The 19,602-nt window shown below is 43.1% G+C and overlaps 3 protein-coding genes across 5 annotated transcripts; 2 read left to right on the forward strand and 1 right to left on the reverse strand.

Annotated features, from left to right (window-relative positions):
* Positions 1-1,444: 1,444 nt before the first annotated feature.
* rasd4 (rasd family member 4) lies at positions 1,445-3,336 on the forward strand. Its single transcript, XM_068579096.1, has one exon. It carries the CDS (start codon positions 1,551-1,553, stop codon positions 2,175-2,177), a length of 627 nt encoding a protein of 208 aa, XP_068435197.1. The 5' UTR covers positions 1,445-1,550; the 3' UTR covers positions 2,178-3,336.
* A 2,159-nt stretch (positions 3,337-5,495) lies between these two features.
* Positions 5,496-14,963, reverse strand: LOC137786199 (phosphoribosyl pyrophosphate synthase-associated protein 1). 3 transcript variants are annotated; one of them, XM_068577903.1, is made up of 11 exons: positions 14,878-14,963; positions 13,094-13,357; positions 12,846-12,898; positions 12,256-12,322; positions 11,998-12,170; positions 11,743-11,858; positions 11,565-11,620; positions 11,165-11,310; positions 7,980-8,050; positions 7,476-7,622; positions 5,496-6,870 (listed from the first exon to the last, which is right to left on the reverse strand). In XM_068577903.1, exons 2-11 carry the CDS (start codon positions 13,174-13,176, stop codon positions 6,712-6,714), a joined length of 1,071 nt encoding a protein of 356 aa, XP_068434004.1. In that variant the 5' UTR covers positions 13,177-13,357; positions 14,878-14,963; the 3' UTR covers positions 5,496-6,711. The 3 variants fall into 3 exon arrangements, with proteins under 3 accessions (XP_068434004.1, XP_068434003.1, XP_068434002.1); XM_068577902.1 differs by lacking the exon at positions 14,878-14,963 and adding an exon at positions 13,446-13,543; XM_068577901.1 differs by lacking the exon at positions 14,878-14,963 and having other exon boundaries at positions 13,094-13,503.
* Positions 14,707-19,569, forward strand: akt1s1 (AKT1 substrate 1 (proline-rich)). Its single transcript, XM_068577904.1, has 7 exons — positions 14,707-14,860; positions 15,864-15,912; positions 16,004-16,618; positions 16,705-16,984; positions 17,071-17,154; positions 17,254-17,426; positions 18,086-19,569. The coding sequence occupies exons 3-7, from the start codon at positions 16,223-16,225 to the stop codon at positions 18,221-18,223; spliced, it is 1,071 nt and encodes a 356-aa protein (XP_068434005.1). The 5' UTR covers positions 14,707-14,860; positions 15,864-15,912; positions 16,004-16,222; the 3' UTR covers positions 18,224-19,569.
* The last annotated feature ends 33 nt before the right edge of the window (positions 19,570-19,602 follow it).

A 19,602-nucleotide genomic window follows, 5' to 3' on the forward strand; every position in this document is an offset into this window, starting at 1 on the left:
GATTATCCCTCTCCAGAGGGAACAGTTGCACTAATGAGTGACAGACACAACAAGGTGCACATTTCTACTTATGAATCCCTTTCAGCTCGGGTAATGGCTTCGCTGGTATCTTAGCAACAAGTGACCAAGTCTCAGCGCAGGGCGCGTGAGAGAGCGATGTCGGCACCAGATGAATCACCGCCAGATCATTTCAATTTTTCGACTTTGCAGAGCGCGAAGCTTCCGACACACACTTGACGTTTGAATCCGAGCAGCACAATGATGAAGCCGAGGCCATCAAACACCGTCCAGAGCGTCACACGACCACGAGACGTCTCCCCTTTGTCGTCGTGTGGACTGAATGCAAATGCAAACGAGAGAAGATGACGTTCCTTTACCCAAACCGCTTCAGGGTCTGGAGGGCGCCGGAGCCGACACCGGGGGCCGAGGCCAGTGCATCACGCAGAGGCCGACAACACGCGGGAAATTTAGAGTCCCGTCTCTGGGCTGTGGGAGGAGGCCGGAGAACCCGGAGAGAACCCACGCTGCCACGGGGAGAACGGGAGAACTCCACACAGAGGAACCTCCCGGGATCGGGGATCGAACCCGGGCCCCTCTTGCTGTGAGGGGACAGAGCCACGACACCACCGTGCAGCCCCCGTCCACTGAGAATACATTTATATTGAAAGAAAAAGATCGAAGTTCAGCCTGCAAGTCACAAGTATGAACATTAAAAACACACTTTAGGTGTTATCCTGATGCAGAGTCGTACTTTTAGCATCAATGGTGACTTCGCTGCATCTCCCCTTGTGGAAAGTGAGATTTTTCATATTCAACTAAACAGTCTCACTAGGGTCAAAAACAACCTTTTATTTTGGACATTAGCATTTTAACATATTGTTGAATTTGTATTTTTTGATTGAAACAATTTTTTTATTACGCATTATAATAACATTTTCCCCTCTTATAATGAAACATAATCATTTTCTTCCTCTAAGCTTTTCTTTCTAAATAATGACATGTTTTGTTTTGCTCAGTTGACCTGATTATGATGCAGAAATTGAATTTTCAATTCAACTGATAACCAGATTAACTCAAACAGATGTTTCACTGTAGTTCCTGTCATCTGTATTTGAGCATGTGTTGTAATATCTGCACGTTTAATTAACGACTGTAACTGTGATGTACAAATATTAATAAAAGATGATTGATTCATGACAGCGAGTATGAAACAGGCCGCACCATCTTTGATCCCGTTAACACTCACTGGAAACGAGCAAACTAAGTAAAATCACTATTTCTTTCACTCTTCGTGATTTGCATGAGCGTCTGTGATTGGCTGCTGCAGGCTCAGGGGGCGGGAGATACTGCCCTCCTCTCCTGATTGGCTAAGAGCAGAAAGGGGCGGGTGATGTGTGAACATAAATAAAAAAAGAGTGCAGCCTTCGACGGGCACACTCACATGCATCTGCTATCATCGTCCTCTCCAACAGAGACTGCATCCAGCTGCATCCCTGACATCGTACCAGGTTCTCACAGGAAGGAAGAAGAGTTTAAAGGAAGTGCTCATCATGTCCTTTGAGGTGAAGGAGAAGACAGAGGTGCGTCTCGTGTTTTTGGGAGCGGCCGGAGTTGGGAAGACGGCCCTCATCCAGCGCTACCTCAAGGACACGTTTGAGCCCAAGCACCGGCGCACCGTGGAGGAGCTGCACCGGAAGGAGTACGAGGTGGCGGGCGTCAAAGTCACCATCAACATCATGGACACCAGCGGCAGCTACTCCTTCCCCGCCATGCGCAAGCTCTCCATCCAGAGCAGCGACGCCTTCGCCCTGGTCTACGCCGTGGACGACCCCGAGTCCCTGGAGGCGGTCAAGAGTCTGCGGGACGAGATCCTGGAGGTCAAAGAGGACAAGTTCACGCCCATCGTGGTGATAGGCAACAAGATCGACCGCCGCGACGAGCGCCAGGTGTCCAGCCAGGACGTGCTGTCCACGGTGGAGCTGGACTGGAACCACAGCTTCCTGGAGTCCTCCGCCAAGGACAACGTCAACGTGCTGGAGGCGTTCAGGGAGCTGCTCCAGCAGGCCAACCTGCCCAGTCGGCTCAGCCCGGCGCTGTGCCGGAGGCGGGAAACCTTCCCCAAGGAGAGCGCCAAACGACCTTCTCTGAACAAGACCAACAGCTGCCTCATCACATAGGGGAGGTGGAGCCGCTCGCCGAGAGAGAAAACCGCCCAAAAGAGACTGAAGGGGGCTTTGTGGGTGGAGGGGAGGCTGCATTCCAAGAGACAGAGGTGACGGTGTTGAGACTCATGAAACGGAGTCTGCATCAGGCCGGAGAGCTCGGCATAGAAAGCCACCAAACCACTGGAGGCATCCAGATGCACCAGCGATGACATCATGTGACCACCAACACAGACAGACGCCACCTGACACACGCGCGAGCGGCGGTCGAGCGGCCGTTTGCAGACAGAAAGTGAAGAACCAGCACAGACGCCGCCGACTGCGAATGTCTCGAATGACGGCGCGCTAAATCGTGACATGGAAAACGAGCATTATGTGTTGAATGTGTGTGCGTTATTGTTGGTAAAAATGTGCGATAACTGTGAAGTGATGGGTGTTTACGCACGTGTGTTTACATAAGACAGCCTGTGGAGGGAGAGCGGTTTAGAGCGCATCAAATATTGTGTTGTGAATTATTGTCATTTTTAAACGCATACTGGTGTTTTTTGTCTTTTGGTGGCTGACGAATACATTTTTGATGTCAATGGGAGGATTTTTATTGTATTTTCTTTTTCACAATAAAAGCACAAAAAGCCAAGGTGATATTTGATGATGTTGTTCCCTCAATATGTATTTCAAGATAAATAAATGAAAAACCTTTGCCAATACCTCCAGTCACATTGACGCGTGTCTTACTCACTCTAAATGTTAATTCACTTGGATTTTGCAGGGTTTTTTTGTCTGAGCTGACAAAAAGGAAGTAGTAATGATACGTTACCACGACCCAAACTGAAAGGCAATGGAATAAAAACAAAGCTCAAATAAAGACAGTTTGAATCAAAGGACTTTTAATTGTTTTGTGCTGTCGCCTGTATTGTGCACTAATTCTGTCATGGCATGTGGAGGTGTGTGTTCGTTCAATAGCGTATCAGATGAATGTAATTTTACTCTCACTTGCATAGTGTTCACAAAACTAGAACTGGTCTGACCAGAAATGTGAGAAAAGTAAGCAGAGCAGGAAGTGTTGCATCTCTTGAACGGCTGTTCTGTATTCAAAGTGATTGGTGTTGATTTTAATGTACCAACCCCCAAAAAAAAAAATCCCTTAAAAGGCTGTATTGATAATGAGTGGGTTATCCTGGTGAAATAAAGTAAATGATGGATTAATTGTCTTGGTTTTAATCTGTGCACACACGTGTTCTGTGTGGTTCTGCCCCCTTGTGGTCAACATGTATAAACAGTCAACATGAGACGAATGTTCTGCGAAAGTCAATATGAGGAAGCAGGTCTTTTTTTAAATATGACAAACACAATAATAAGGGAACCAAGAAAACTATACATGGTTCCTCAATGTCCTTCTCTAGTGACTGCTACAATACAGTCATATACTGTAACTAAAAATGCTGTTTTTGTTAAACGACTTGGTGAAAACATACAATTTAAAGTATGATTAGTTTATGAAGATAACATACTTTCCACCTGCTATAAAACATGGAGTTCCTTCGACTCGTGTCATTTCCATGTTCTCGTCAGAGTACCTTTTAATATGTGCTGTAACAACATTTCTAGACTTAAAGCCTAGATTGAAAAGGACACAGGCCCAAAGACAAAAAGAAAATAAGGTATGCTTCCTCTTTCCAAAAACGTTCAGAGACAAGGTGCATTGTTTCCCTAGAAGCGGACAAGGAAGTGACCTGCGATTATCAGATCTCTGGTTCCTCTTTTTGTTCCGTTTAAACTGCGGTTCCACAGCGCTAAACCCGTCGGCTCGGCACACAGAGGAACGCAGGGAGGCAGATGGTCCGTTTGAAGCTCAGGTGCGGACTCGACTTTCATTTCACAGACAGAAACCGGCTTTAGGACACGAAAAGCAGTGCAATGAGTCAAAAGGTTAGTTTCAGACGTAACTTTCTGTCGTTAAGGAGTGTTTCTGGGTTTGTCTCTGCTCCTAGACTTGGTCAAAGCTCCTCAGTGTTGTGCAAGTACCTGAGAAGTTTGGAACAAGTATAAGATCTCTGACTGTCTCTGCATCCGGCGTTTTGACTTGTATTACTGAGTGTCTAACTTCAAAAAAGGTAGGCCTTCTCACATCCACCACGGTTTCTTAATGTCACTAACAAGCTAATTATTGTGCACTTAAATATAACCTTTTGACTAGGAATCTTAATATTTCTGATCAAAATCAATATTTAATAGAAATACCATTTAATAGTTTGTGAAGATCTGAACGTCTTCTGTCACGTTAATGCAAAAGATATCAACAATTTAATGTTGGTAAAAGAGAAAGAAGAGAGCCCCGTCACCACCTGTCTTCACAATAAGGGAGCAAACAGCAGGAGGCAACGTTTTATTTCCATACACATCAACAAACGCCGTGGAGCTACACAGGAGGTGTAAATGTCGACACTGCGCGTCCTCAACGTCACAGACACGCACACACACACACTCAGAGAAGACACGATGGACTACACAACGACACGTAGCATTTGAGCCTGCAGAGCAGCAGCGTGCGATACCGACGACCTCCAACGCAACACCGGCGTGTGCGTCAGGAGAAACACGGCGTCCGTCACAAAAACATACGGTAAAAAAAAAAGCAAAAAAGGCGTTCAGTGCTGCTCAATGGAAGACATGTGAAGTGAGAACAAACCATCAAAGACACAAGAACAAATAATTGTGCACTGGCTTATTGCGTAACGTTCTCTAAGCAAACGGCTCAATCAGTCTGGAAATGCACTCATTTCATCTCAGGCATCACTTTGACATTTACTAAGACAGCAAACTGGTATGTTTTTATGAGAAAATGCCACAAAGATTTGTAGATAAGCATCAACGAGACCATACTGGGGCTTTTGCAAATTTACTGAAAACGCACATATTGTACATTATTCTAGGCCAATTGTCTGCTTTAGTCAGTTTAACACCTCCAGTAGCCCAGCTTCAGTTATAAAGTAATCAATACACGGTCCACCTTTATGGTACATTCAAGTGCTGGTGTAACACTCAGGTCTCAACGTCTCAAGACTTCAACGTTGGTTGCTGTAATGCACTTAATACACGCAGGTCGTTATGTCCAAAAAACTCAAAAATCAGAAGGGGGAAAGAGAAATGCAGAAAATTAGATTGAGAACTTGCCGAACTGCACTGCGAGGACGAGGGAGCCAGCCGGAGGCAACCGAAGCACTTAAATGAAGGAAATCCTCGATGAAAACACAAACAAGAACAACACAGGAAGACAACCTGCAGTATGACATGCTACTCATGGGTTGTGGTTCATTGGCTACAACAAAAGAGTCCGTTTGGCTATTTATTAAATTCATATGCAATATGATGTCAGTCAGTTTACAATATCAGTCGTTTAAAATGAGAACTATAGGTGTGTTCAGTCTATAGAGATAGAGATTATCATGAAAGGGTCAGTTCATCCAAAATGATAATAAAAAAAATAAAAGCATGTCCCACTTTGTGATCCAGCATCTGTTAACCATGAAGTGTTTCAATCTTTTAAATACTCACACTTCCAGAATACATGTCAAAGTCACTCTGTATGATCCAAAGACATCGTTGTGGACATTGTAGAGTTAAATCCATTTAAAATTATTTGAGCCCCAAGTTTCACTTTTTTTTCAAAACATAGCATATTGATAATTCATCATAAATGAAATGACTTTAAAACTCAATTGTCCTGGGTAAACAAACAGCAGGAACCACAGACACAGATTTCTCAAAACAGCAGCATTTAACCAAAACTATCCTCTCAGATCATTCGAGGAGTAAGCAGGAACATGTGTTTTGTTGAACTGACCCCCTAAGATATACAATACAAAAATGATGAGTCATTTACTTCTACAGATATTGTTGTGTCATATGGGACCTTTTACCAAACATTCCCACAAATGGTGAAAAAACAGCTGCGTAAAAATAGAGTTTGGGCAATAAAGAGCAGGAGTTTGTCCACCGTTGTTGTTCGGAAACAAAAAAACAAACGCAAAGTCGTCATAGTGCTGAGCAGCGTGAAGGCGAGCGCCAGCAGGAGCCTTTTGGAAAATGGTTGTTGAAGCAGACAGTCCAGATGAAGAGATGTTTCTCTGTTCTCTTTTGCAGGTGAAGCTCAGCTGTTAGTTATGAGATACTGCAGTGTTTGACTACATCACTTGTTTTGTTGGACGAGCAGCAGGACGAGGGAGGTGGGGGGGGGGGCTTCAAAATGCATCAAAAAGGTGACAGTCATGTTTGCTTCTTTCTCATCTTTTCTCAAAAACAACAAGATGAATTTTCTCAACCTACACAACGCATGTTTACGCCCTTAGATGAACCTAAAATAACTTTGAAAGAAGTTTAAAACGTAAAAATCGCCCAACGAATTAGGGAACATTAAATCCTGACAAAAACACATGGAACATGAGCATGTTGGTTTCTTTTTTTCTTTTCTTTTTTTACAGCACCGGGGAGAAGTGCACCCGTCTTCAGTCAGCGTCACACCCACCTCGCACGCCCTCCCCGACTCTCTCTAGTCGTCCACGGTGATGTTGCGGAACAAGTAGGCCATGGACTCTCCGTTGTGGATGCGGCGGATGGCCTCGGCCAATATCATGCTGACATCCACGGTCTTGATTTTGGGACACTGGAGCTTCTGAACTTCGTGGGGGACCGTGTTGGTCACCACCACCTGAGGGTTGAAGAGTCACAGATTGTGTTTAGACTTAATGAGACAGCAACAGGCAGGTTCTTGGCGCGCTGAAAGGTTTCTACGGTACAGTGACCGCTGGATCTGGTCATGAGGAAACTCGAGACTATTGTTGTACAAACACTACCCTTGTGCAGCTCTGATAAGTGCTGCACGTGGACGACAGAACTACAAGCCGACATAATGCAAGGTGAAATCAGGCACAAAAAAAAGGTTGATTATACAGATTGATTTCTGGGCACTGGACAGTTCTGAGGAACTGACATTTGAAACTACAAGTTTACAGAAATACAACTGCGATATAATGCTCTATTCTTGTTAAAGCCGAGTCATTTCATTCCATAACAATAACAATGCAGCTGAAAAATCCTCCGTTAGGAGGAAGTGTCATCTTTCACATTGCGTTGATAAAGGATACAGGAGTGAGAAAGGGGAACATTATCTGCTGCTTTCAAACAGGCGTTTCAGTTTGTACCTCTTTAGCTATCCATGTTGATATCGTACAGTATGAATCGGCCTCGACAAGAACTACTTTCGCGGGTGAAACTTGAACACGTATTATTGAAAACACTTTGCGGGGTCCTCACTTCATCAATGGCCGACTCCTCGATGAGGCGCGGAGCGTCAGCGGACAGCAAGCCGTGAGTGGCCATGATGTAAATCTTATAAGCTCCCCTCTCTTTCAGGATCTCAGCCGCTGCAACAAAGTCTCCGACATCATCTATGATGTCATCCTGGAAGAAGAAAGGAAAAACACTTTTATTTAATTATTTCTCTGTCGTGGTGTCTCTGACTTACAGTAGCATGATATCCAGCGTTTCCCCTGAGATCAGCTGTTGGCAAGACGCCAAGAATGTAACCTGTTAACAACGCAAAAATGTACCTGAAAGTACAGGCATGTGGCCATGTATTTATTAATTACTTCGTGGTATGTACGTGTACTTTGGAATATGTGAAGTTCTCAATAAAGTTCTTGGGAAAAAAAGAAAAAAGAAATTGCATTTCCTGAATGTACTAATACAGTACATGCCCCAGTCTGAGAAATACTGACTTACACCAACACTGCAGAAAGTGAATTCGCAGCATCTTACCACAATGATGGCAATTCTCCCTCCCACGTCTCCGACTACAGTTATGGGAGGTTTCTCCTTGGCCATCATCACTGAAAAGGAAAGCAGAACTTGTCACCTGCGAGAGCACGTCGGAGAGGTCACGTGTACTGCGCTTCATCCAAATCGCAGACAAGTCTCAGTAGATTGGGTAAAATGGGTCGAGAAAATGTTTGCTTTTTTTTGCGATTTAGACGAATCTGCGTCCTGAATTGTGGGGCCGTCATTGGATCATGCGACTGATTTCCGTTAGATCAACACAACGCTGTAATGAATCAAAAATGGCAATCAACAGTTTCAATTATTTACCCCCATTGTACCCCACCTACCCCTACGAGGTTGAACTGAAATGCCAAACTTAGTACAGCACATGCCATGCAGAATCAAATGACAGGGTTTTCTGCCCAGGATACCCAATCAGAAGGCAACACACAACTGCCTGGACACACACAGCCTCAGGCCGCGGCACGCATATGGCAGCAGTCTGCATATGAACCAAAATGGACCAGACAGTCTTATTTCACACAGGACAACAGTGGCTGACAAGCACTGATGAGGGTTTCTTCAAACACACGCGGCAATGTTCTGGGGTTCAGTCCTCAGTCGAACATCACGGCTCGCAGCGACTACTTTTACATGCAGACAATTCTCCGCCTGCATCTCCATCACAGGAGATGCCCGCTGCATCTTCTACACCTGTCATCACGCGACAAACGAGATGTGACTTCATTATTCACATCTACGCGGCTTCATTTGTCATTGGGAGGACTTGAGCCAGGTCGCTGTGCCTCATCGGAACACAACGAGTGTGTTCATCTGTCCGTACGATCCTATCGACCACAAACACTACTTTGAGTTTGACGAGCTGCAAACACGCCGGTGTAATTTTAGCTGCTGGAAAAAAAAGACCATGCAACTTCTCATTTTGCTGAAGATCAACTGTCACAACTCGGCACATTAAAACATAACATGTTGAAGAAAACATGAACGTTCTTGAGCTTGTGACAGGCTTATGATAATAATAATAATAATAATAATAATAATAATATTGATAATAATAAGAGTGTGTAACCTACAACTAAAATTAGACTTAATCTAGAGTATTTAAATGACCTCTTAAATACTTTTTTGGCCACAGCAGGTGATTTTTTTGTCCCTTTTTTTAACGGCAGCAATTGAAGTTTTGTTGTGCATGTAAATGTAGTTCTTCAAAAGGGTAGAAGGAAACAATCAACTGGTAAACAATCAGCCAGTCAAGCCGATTGAGAAGGAAAAAGTATAAAGAAGCAGAGACAGGAGGAGCATGCCTTGCAGAGCACTTTGCTGAATACTGTGAGTCCCACAGCTTCAGAAAACCTGGCAGTCACCTTCACACTTAAATCTCTATTAACCAAAACCAAGAAAAGCCATGTTGTTAGCAGTACACACACACACACACACACACACACACACACACACTCGCACACACACACACGCACGCACGCAAACACACACACACACACACACATTTTACAGTTTGCTGAGATGAAACACAACTTGCTCCCCAAGAAATATTTGGTCAGATAAAATTAAATCAATTCAAGAAAAAAAAAAAATCAACGTTGTCTGATAGATTTGAAAAGCTTCAATGACTTCAGCAGCAAATTTCAACAAGTTAAGAATACACTAAATGTTTTCGTTAGAAATATTATTACTTTGATTTGACTTTCATTCGCTGCTAAAACATTCCAACAATCCCATTCGTTATGTTTCTTCTACCCACTATTTGATGTTAGGTTTCAAAAGCATGCTTTTGTCATCATCACATGCACTTAGGATCAATGGTTAACCAGGTTTTTAACGGTGGGTTTCATATGGAAGCACCATGTGTTGATTGGCAAGATGAGTCCAGATATTTAAGTTAAAAAAAAATTAACCAAAACAATAACAAAAAAAGGTTTGGCGTGGTTCTGGTTTGATTCATGGATTTCAAAATAAAATCAGAACACACCGAAACAAAGAGGAGTTTGTCAATCTTGCAGAACGACTGTCTGGACTCTCAGAACGCTGCAGTAAACATGTGAGCTGCTCATTTCAAGTCAACATGCCATGCAAATAGCAGATAGTGTTGAGCACACTGTATAGTTGCGGATTGAAAATGTTGCGTCGATGCAAACTGTCTGCGGCACGAAACAATCCGTTTGTGCATCACAAGATGCAACACAAACCCTGATACACATGCACCAATTGAGGAGCCATTTGAAGAGGAATCATTTCATAGTCAGATGTAAGTTATGTTTACGGTCGTACTTGGGAGCTCTATGCCAGGGAACGGAGCTTGTTGTTTGCCTGCTATTACCAACAAATAAACACCACGTTAACACAAAATGCACACATATTTGACATGACAAACACATGATGCCAAGACTTGGAAAATCCTCTCACTAGCTTAAATGTTTCACAGCAAAATATAATACTTGTTATGTTAAAATGTATGTCTCCTTTTTTTTTTTAAGCAGTTAATAAGCAAGTTATTGTTCCATATGAGGATTTTTTAAGTCAAGGGTGAGAATAGAAAAACACAATAAATATCTGTACTGACTAATTAAATTAACACTGGACGCAAGTACGTCGGAGTCATTTGCCAATGACACAATCATATTTTCTCAGACTGAAGCAATGGCTGCAAATATGTTAAAAACTACAAGCCAGAGTCACGTTAGAAGTTCTCACCTAATATAAATACCGGCATGTGCCAAGAAATAGACATGGAGTATGGTTCTATGACTTTTAAGCACGTCACTCTTTGCAAGTTAGAAGTTGCAGCTTGCGGAGGATGCAGCATGAGTCGATGTCGAGTATCTCAATTAAAACATGCAGTGACAAATGATGGCGTCAAATGGAGTATGGTTGATGGTATGAGTGAGAAACAGCAGAATCATCAGCTCAAAACACGTTAGCACAAAGAAAAGCTGTATCGGGTGGTCGGCAGGATTTATATTATGAATGCAGTGAAGTTTCGTGAACTTGAAGCACTGAGGAGTTAAATTAACAGAAATAATCTGAATCTGACCATGGTGTGAACAAATCAAAAGGAATCCAACTGTGAGAAACAAGTAACAGGGACATGTTTTCTGTAAGCATTGAAAACCTGCAAAATGAAACAGAATGGGTGTTCTTGTTCTTACGAGGAAGCTCCAGTCCCGTGTGTCCTGTGGTGTTGCGTACACAAGGTGGGGAGTGTCTTCCATCCGCCATGTCAGACTCTGAACACTGAGCCTCGCCGTGAATCACAGCCAGACCCAAACGCAGGCGCTCCGCATAGGACTGAGCCCTGGAGGGGAAAAAAGGAGAAAAACAGAGAAAATATGCTTTTTTACACATATCAAGTGACGTGAATTGCAAATGACACACTGCATCTGCGAAAATAAAAACACATTTGCATGATTGATTAGTTCTGGCATCAACAACTTCAATAAAACAACGTTTCCATTTTAAGACCATGAACATGTAATTTCATCAAAACCATGTCAACAGAAGAGGATAGCTACAACATGTGAAATGTGTTTATGTTGATGCATCAGTTACCTCTTAGCTGCTGACGGGGACTTTGCCACAATGATGGCATTTCTGTAATCAGGAATCTGACAGGATGAAGAAAAAAACATTTTTTTTAATGTTTATAACTAATTAATTTGGCTAATAGGTTGGGTTACCAGCACCTACACTTGAACACACAAATTAGACAATGCACTGGGCTCATCACCTCTTCTTGGATGTACTGAATCAAGAAAGGGGAGGCACGCAGGTTGTCCACTGGAAAGCTGAAGAAGCCCTGGATTTCCTTTTGGTGCAAGTCCATGGTGATGATGTGTGTTATTCCTTCGGGAAATCAAACAGAGTAATAGCATGGTCATCCTCCCAATAAACACGATCATCAATAAGATCAAACTTCTAAATGACGAGGTATAAAGAGACGGGCACAAACATCACAGGTTGAGATTCATGTTGTTCTCTGTACCTGCTTTCGCCAACATTGAAGCTAACAACTTGCTCACTATTGAGCCCCGCTTTCTCATCTTGCACTGTTTGCTGTAGGGAAAGTAAGGAATGACCCCAATGATGTTCTTTGCACAAGACGTCTTGAGGGCGTAGGCCATAACCAGCAGCTCCATGATGGCCGTGTTGACATCTCTGGTCGTTTTGGGAAAAAAAGGCATTTAAACTTTAGCTGATAAAAACTTTGCCACCAGATTTAGCTTGAAGACAGTAAACTCACCGCGGTATGGTCTGGATGATGAAGATAGTTTGTCCTCGAACGGATTCTTTCACATCCACTCTAGTTTCTATTGTGATGGAAAGAATTAAGTCGCAGTCAGTTACTGGATCGGGGCAGGAGGGGCGTCATGTTGAGCTTGGTAGCAGCTGAATGCTCAGTTGTTCAGCACTTTATCAAACCTGGTTAAAGCCTTACATTTCATAATCCTCTAATAGAACAATTAAAGTAAAATAGCCACATAATGCCGTGTATGCGATGCAAATCAACATGTATATATGGCTCAATATTTTGTTTAATAAATGGACTACAAGTTTTTCCTGACGCTACAGTTCACCTCCAAAACAAATCTCCATACCATACTTAATGAGTCATTATCATCTTAGGCCGACGACATTTTTAAAACTATCCATGTGAACATGTTAACTCTTGTTTGTTCAGTCACAGTATGTGGTGGATATATGTGCAGCACAACAAGATGTTCACATTTCATACTGTTGAAGGTGGTGGTTATAAACCCACCACTGGGTACTTGGCTCTTGTAATAAAGATGTAGTTAAGTCACACATTTAAAGCCATAATATCCCCCTCACCTCTGTTAGATTCCTGAAAGACGACAGATTTCCCCAGTTCGACTCCCAACCGCCTGCGAGGAAAAACACACATTTACAGACAGAATGTGACCGAGTGTGACATGAAACGATGACATGTTCTTTTGTTTATGCCAAGACACACTCGCTGCTAAAACAAAAGAGCTACACGGGCTTTTCTACAACAATAACTGAGGTTCGCAGTCAGTAACAGATGAATGAAAATGAAATAAATGATCAGTTGTGCTTACTCTGTTATTTTCTTGGCCAATTCTGTACACGCTACAGAAGAGTTTGCGGAGAAGACGCGGTAGCCACTTTTAGCGATATTCATTCTTGGTGGTTTATTTCACAGACGCAGGCGGCGGCAGCTCTGATCAGTTGGCCCCCACGTTTGTCTTCTTATGATGTTTTCGTGAGCTAACTAGCCAGCTAGCCAGCTAGCTACCGCACAATAGCCTCCTAGGTGAGCTAACTACACAAAGTGTAGTGTCCAGTGTGTGACGTAAACTTCACTACAGCACAGATACAAAAACAACAGTTTTAATAACGGTCTTCTCTTCTACAAATTTGTCCGATTGTCGGCGGACAACCGGCTAATACCTGTTTGTTAGGAAGCACCAGAGCTGTGTAAAGGGTCCTCTTCTTCTTCTTCGTTTTTAATTTAACGGCAGACGACAAACCAACGTTTAACGCGCCACCTACTGTAACGGAAGGTATTACAACATGGCGATATATGTGTGTGTGTGTGTGTGTGTGCGTGTGTGTGTGTGTGTGTGTGTGTGTGTGTGTGTGTGTGTGTGTGTGTGTGTGTGTGTGTGTGTGTGTGTGTGTATATATATATATATATATATATATATATATATATATATATATATATATATATATATATATATATATATATATATATATATATATATATATATATAGACACGTTTACAGGAACAAACTAAGTAAACATAAAAATATGGTCAAACATATTTTTAAAAGCTTTTGACCAAGCTTTCGTGCTGTGCTTTCGTACCTATCTGAAGTCTACGTGGATCACGTCAATCAGGGAGTTTTGGATTCTTTTGACGCAACTCTTGCTTTACACGACTCTGGATAAGCTGAGTTGAGGAGGAGGAGTCTGTAGGGTGTACACGTGCACACGAACAAGACAAGACGAACCCGCCCACAGAACTCGTCACGTGCTAAACGTGCGTTCGATTGGAAGTCAGTAAACAGAGCTGCGTCAAATTAGCCAGCTAAGTCACCTAAAACAAAACCGGATAAGAGCAGACCTCATTAGCCTTCAAATTAAAAAACTGTTGTCACGCGATACATTCAGTACATTTTATGTTCAATTGCGTCTACAAAGGAGGACATTGTACAAAAACACATATTACGTTGAGTTTGACTCCTCTATAATGTTGAGCTCTCAATATATAAGACCATTACAAAAAGGAGAGTACTTTAATATTGTTATGTTCAGTTGACCTGCTGTGCCCTAATTAATATACTTTTATCTAGATTATGCCAGCCACTACCTGTTATTAATCGTAACAACTGTTCAATTTTTTCCCAATATTAAACGTTACATCATTATTTCCTAAAAGTTTTGGGAGATATAAATCAGAAATTACAGACCCATTACATCATGTTGTTGTGGAATCTTACTGAAAGCAATATATATATATATATATATATATATATATATATATATATATATATATATATATATATATATATATATATATATATATATATCCTATTTGACTGTCTTTTCGGGACTAAAACAAAAGATTGCATTCCATAGACTATTTCCTTACATAGCTTTGTGTCATTGTCATTGACAAGACCTTTATTTTGAAACTCTCAACCGGTAAAGCCGTTACTAATCCCTGCTAACTTGCTGATGGTGTAGAGCCTAGCTAGGGGAGGGAACCCGTAGGAGAATGTAGAATACCTATGACAAAAAATAAGTTAAGTTCAGGATTGATAAACATCTGGCAACGTGGATGAAAGAAACTAAACAGGTACGTGAACGGTTTACCTCGTTTCTGTCATTTATACTTGCGCGTCTCGGCTCCTGCGTGAGCCTGAAAAAATCGAGGTGAAATGAGGTCCTATCATGAGAAGGCTGCACACACCACTGAATAAACAACAAGATCAACAACAACAGCTGCAGCCGCGACAGTAACCGTGCAACAGCAATCCGTTGCATACCGACTAAAACGAGACAGAAACGACCGTAAAGACGGCAGGAAAGCGGATCAATAGCGAGCAGGCTCACTGTGAAGCTACAGCAGCTAACGGTACAGTAGCTACAGCAGCAGAGTTAGCAGAGATTGTGTCGAGCAGCTCGTGGTGCTGCGACAATATGACAGATTAGTCCTGGCAGGTTGTTTATATGTCTGTTTATTAGCCCATATTTAAACTCTATCAACTCATAAATCCTTTCAAGAGAAGAAAGACATTTATGATTGTAGGTATGTCCATTTAAAAGTGTACAGCTAACTCATTGGGTTGACTTGATTTTGTTCATGCATCTTTTTTTTGTAGGTGAGGCACGTTTATTTGTATGGCACATTTCAACAACAAGGTGATTCAAAGTGCTTCACTTAAAACCAATAAAAGCATCAAAACATAATGCAGAAGAAAACGAGATCCAAACAACAATTCAAAACATTTTATTAAAACATTAAAAACAGTCAAAAAGCAAAAAAAAAAAAAAGATAAAATTGCATTGCAGTTTAAGAAATAAAATGCAGTATTGAGATGCAAAAAATGATTGATATCATTGAATCTGGTTTTAATTTAAGACAGCAGCAAACAGAAAAGTCTTCAATCTGGTTTTTAAGGAGCTGAGGGTCTGAGCAGACCTGCAGCTTTCAGCTTTCTCCGTGTTTAGTTCTGAGAGGTCAGGATGGTTCGTAAGATAGCAGCAGATCACAAGTGTGTTTAAGCCCTAAACCCTTCAGTGCTTTATAAACCAGCAGCAGGCTTTTAAAGTCAATTCTTTGTTGTTTTGTTTTACAGGTATTACCAGCAACTTGGCAACATCTTCTCTCCCCTGGCTCTCCAGCGTGTAAGGACACCACCGCCGAATACGTCATATCTTTAGTCACCCAGTGCCTCTCTACCTGATCGATCATTATTTTGCCCTTCATCTTCACCAGTGCTAAAGCTAACACCAGCAGGACAGGAGAAAGACAAGTGGAATCCACTGCAGCTACCAAAGTTACCTGTTGATACTTTACTAAGTTCAGTGGCCCCGCAATCCAACCATATCCAAGCTTCTGATAAGACTAAACCTCAAAACCCTTTTATCAGCATTACTCAGTTCTCTCATCAGGTCAGTCCATTTTAGAAAACTTCAAACACTACTTTGCACCATTATGGCCTCCATCACCCAGTCATCCAAGCCTGATATCCCAGACAACCACAAAGAGAGCTGGCTGGCGCTACTTTCTGCTGCGGAGTCCTATTGCCAAAAGTCGGGCTGCGACCTGGCCATACTCACAGCGTGTAAGAAGTTCCGGTCATCGGTTGCAAGCGGAGATGGGACGAGGAAACGGGAGAGCGGCAGCAGTGCCTTTCCGAAGGAGTGTGATTTCTCCTACAACATCTGGGGTCAGGGGTTTTTGGCAGAGTCGGCGCGCCGCTACATGGACGACATCGGCGTGCTGCACTCCACAACCATGCTAACAGCCCAAAAGCACATACGCCAGGCGCGGACAGGGGGAGGAACCAAACTGGTTGTTGACCTGACCTCTGACCCTGGAAACAGGGGGGTGAGTGACCTTCTTGCGCTTGCATACTTCACTGTGACACATTCAAAAAGGTCCCATTCATTGCATTTTTGTTGTTGTTCCAACAGTCCTTTGCAGGCGACGGCGTGGTGGGCGGAGTCAGTCCCAATAACAGACTGTATTCCCAAAGCTACCCGTCCATCTACAGCTCAGGAGCATTGACCGGACAGGGCGGCGTGCAGAACGTCAACGGAGAGGGGGAGCGGGAGAAGTGCGCCCTGGAGGCCGAGGAAGGCCGACAAAGGTCTGGGATTGTGGACTTAGAAGAAGAGTGTGAGGACGAGGAAGAGGAGGAGGAAGAGGAGGAGGACATGGATGAAAGGAGACCCTATAGGAATGAAAGTGCTGGTGAGGAGCGACCCCCGGTTAATCTGTACATCTAAAATGCTCTGACGTGCACTCATGATAATGCATTTCTCATCGTTTCGCCTCAGGTGTCTTCTCCATGGACGAGGACTCTCTGTCTCGGGATTGCGAGCCGTTCTTTGAGTCCGACGGGGAGGAGGAGAGCACTGATGGTAGGAGGAGGGCGCGCTGTCTGAAAGTAGTCGCGTACGTGCTCATGTTAGAGCCACATTGGTGCGTCATCCACATGCATTTTTCTGTCCCTGTCCTAGGCTCTCTGAGCGAAGACGCCCCTCCGCCGACGCGCGGCATGGCGATGGGTCAGTCCGCCTTCTCGTCCCGTCACGCGCACACCATGGCCATGGCCCGCTCTCTGCCTGTGTCCGTGCCCGTGTGGGGCTGCAGAGGAACCAGGGCTCAAGGGGAAAACAACAGCGGAGAGCGGGTAAGCACGTACGAAGAGGACCGAGCCGCTGGTTTGAATGCCGAGATTAAAATGTTCTGGGGGATTAGCGGGTTAGCCAGCTGTCTTTGGGCTCAAGTTTGATAACATGAAGCTGGCTTATTTTGAACAGGTGTGAATCCCCATGGTAACCTATTCCACTTTGGAGCAGGTTCACATCACAAGTCATCAGATCATGGAATAATGTTCACTGTATAACCCATTTTCATTGTTCTCATTTAAAATCAAAAGCAGACGTTCTAAAAGTTCGAAAATGAAATAATTGTTGTTTAAACAAGCTGTTGTTTTTATGTTAGTTGACTTCCTGCTGTCGGAAGACCAAGACAAAGGAACTATTCAGTTCTCAGTATTCTGATGCGCCAACTAATCATCAGTTCATGTGACCATAAAAGTGTGCATAATAATTGTGCAGGGTTGCGGTGAGCAAATTTTTCACAAAAAAAAACATTGCACAACGCCAAAAATCATTTTCTAGGAGAATGAAAAACAAATCCTCCAAGAAGACAGCATAAAAACAGACTATAATTCATTATTTATTGTGTTATTCAGTCCAGATTGTGTCCATGAAAGTCTGCATGCCACAGCCATACAGTGGCTGTGTCTCTCTCTCGCTTGTGATCATGGGTGTGTTGGCCTTTCAGGCGGGCGTCGCTGACCTGGACCACATCGCTGCCAGTATGAAGGCCCTGCTGGCCCCCGGAGCGAGTGACGGGACGGAGATGTTCGGGGCCCTGCCTCGGCCCCGACTCAACACGGGGGACTTCTCCCTGAAGCACTGAGAGAGAGAGAGAGGCGCCAGTGGAGAGAAGGAGAAAGGGATAGGGTGAGAGAGAGACAGAGGTCTGGGCTGACGGATGTGAAACAGTGTTAAAGCTAGCTGCTCTGTTTATTTCCCTCTAACCAAAATTAACAGCACTTGCTTTGAGGAAAGACAACATGTTGTGAACACTAATAACATTTTCAACACTATAACCCCGCCCACCGTGTCACACTACACATGCCACAACACCAGCTTCTTCACGACATAAGGATTTGACATCAGGGTGTGTAGCGCCCCACAGCGCTCACTGACCGACAAGACATTACAACCGGGTGTGTAGTAACCTCACTGGAAATTTAAAACTTCAAAGGAAATTTAAAACTGCAAAGGAACAGTTTGGAGCTAGAGATGCTTAGCTTAGCATAAATCGGCAGCAAAGGGAAACATTGAGCTTGGGCTTCTGTGAGGTTAAAAAGTGCACTTGCCAACACCTCTAAAGCTGACAAATGTTACAGCATGTTCTGGTACACAAGTGGGAGTGTAAACTAATAAGTTTCGTCCTTCTAACTACTTCATGACAGCCAACAGCTATCCATCTACTCACTAAAGCGTCTCATAGAAACCGAGAAGAGCAAGAAAACGGCTCCAGTGTGTTTTTAAAATACTTTTAAAAATGTATTTTTTTTTAAATATTTTTGCGTGTGTACAGATCAAACAAAAGAAATACAACCTGTTAATTAGTGAACTTTAAAAGTGTCGGTCGTATTTTTGGTCTTCAGAGAGAGCCGGGCTCGAGGTTTCCGCTGCTTGCCTGTCTTTATGCTAAGCTAAGCGTCCGCCAGCTCGTTTATTAGCACAGTATATGCTGAAGTTTTGGCATTAGCACAAGAGCTAATGGGTCACATGGGTGTCTCGCCTGCACGCTCCTATTATTCACTGAGCAAGTTGACCAACAGGCCAGTTGTTTATGTTGTCCATCCCCCACAAAAACACAATCTATTCCTTTTTAAAATGTAGGAATCAGATAAATTATTGACTTAACAGGAAGCTTGTGGTTTTTCAAAATGTGAGTGGAGGACACCGGCACTTCCTCATAACACGCCTACGTGTACTTTTACTTTTGCCAACGAATGACTGACTGATGGAATGATTGTAAATCAACACTGAGTTAAAGGTTTTTTTTTTTCTCGTTGCTCCAGATATCTTGTTAAAATGACTGAATGAATGAGAAAAAGAGTGTATGAGAGAGAGCGTGATGGGTTGATTCGAAAGAAGCAGATGTCCATCTTTGACATTTTCAGCAGATAAAAATGTTTCAATAAGTACTTATATGTTTCAAATAAAGGGGCAACACCAAGAGAAGAAGACTTGTCGCGTATTTGTGTGTGAGGATGCAAC

The sequence above is a fragment of the Clinocottus analis genome, unplaced genomic scaffold (assembly GCF_023055335.1).
Source record: "Clinocottus analis isolate CAN_PGR_092001 unplaced genomic scaffold, fCliAna1.0.p SCAF_16, whole genome shotgun sequence".
In the NCBI taxonomy this organism is placed as follows: domain Eukaryota; kingdom Metazoa; phylum Chordata; class Actinopteri; order Perciformes; family Cottidae; genus Clinocottus; species Clinocottus analis.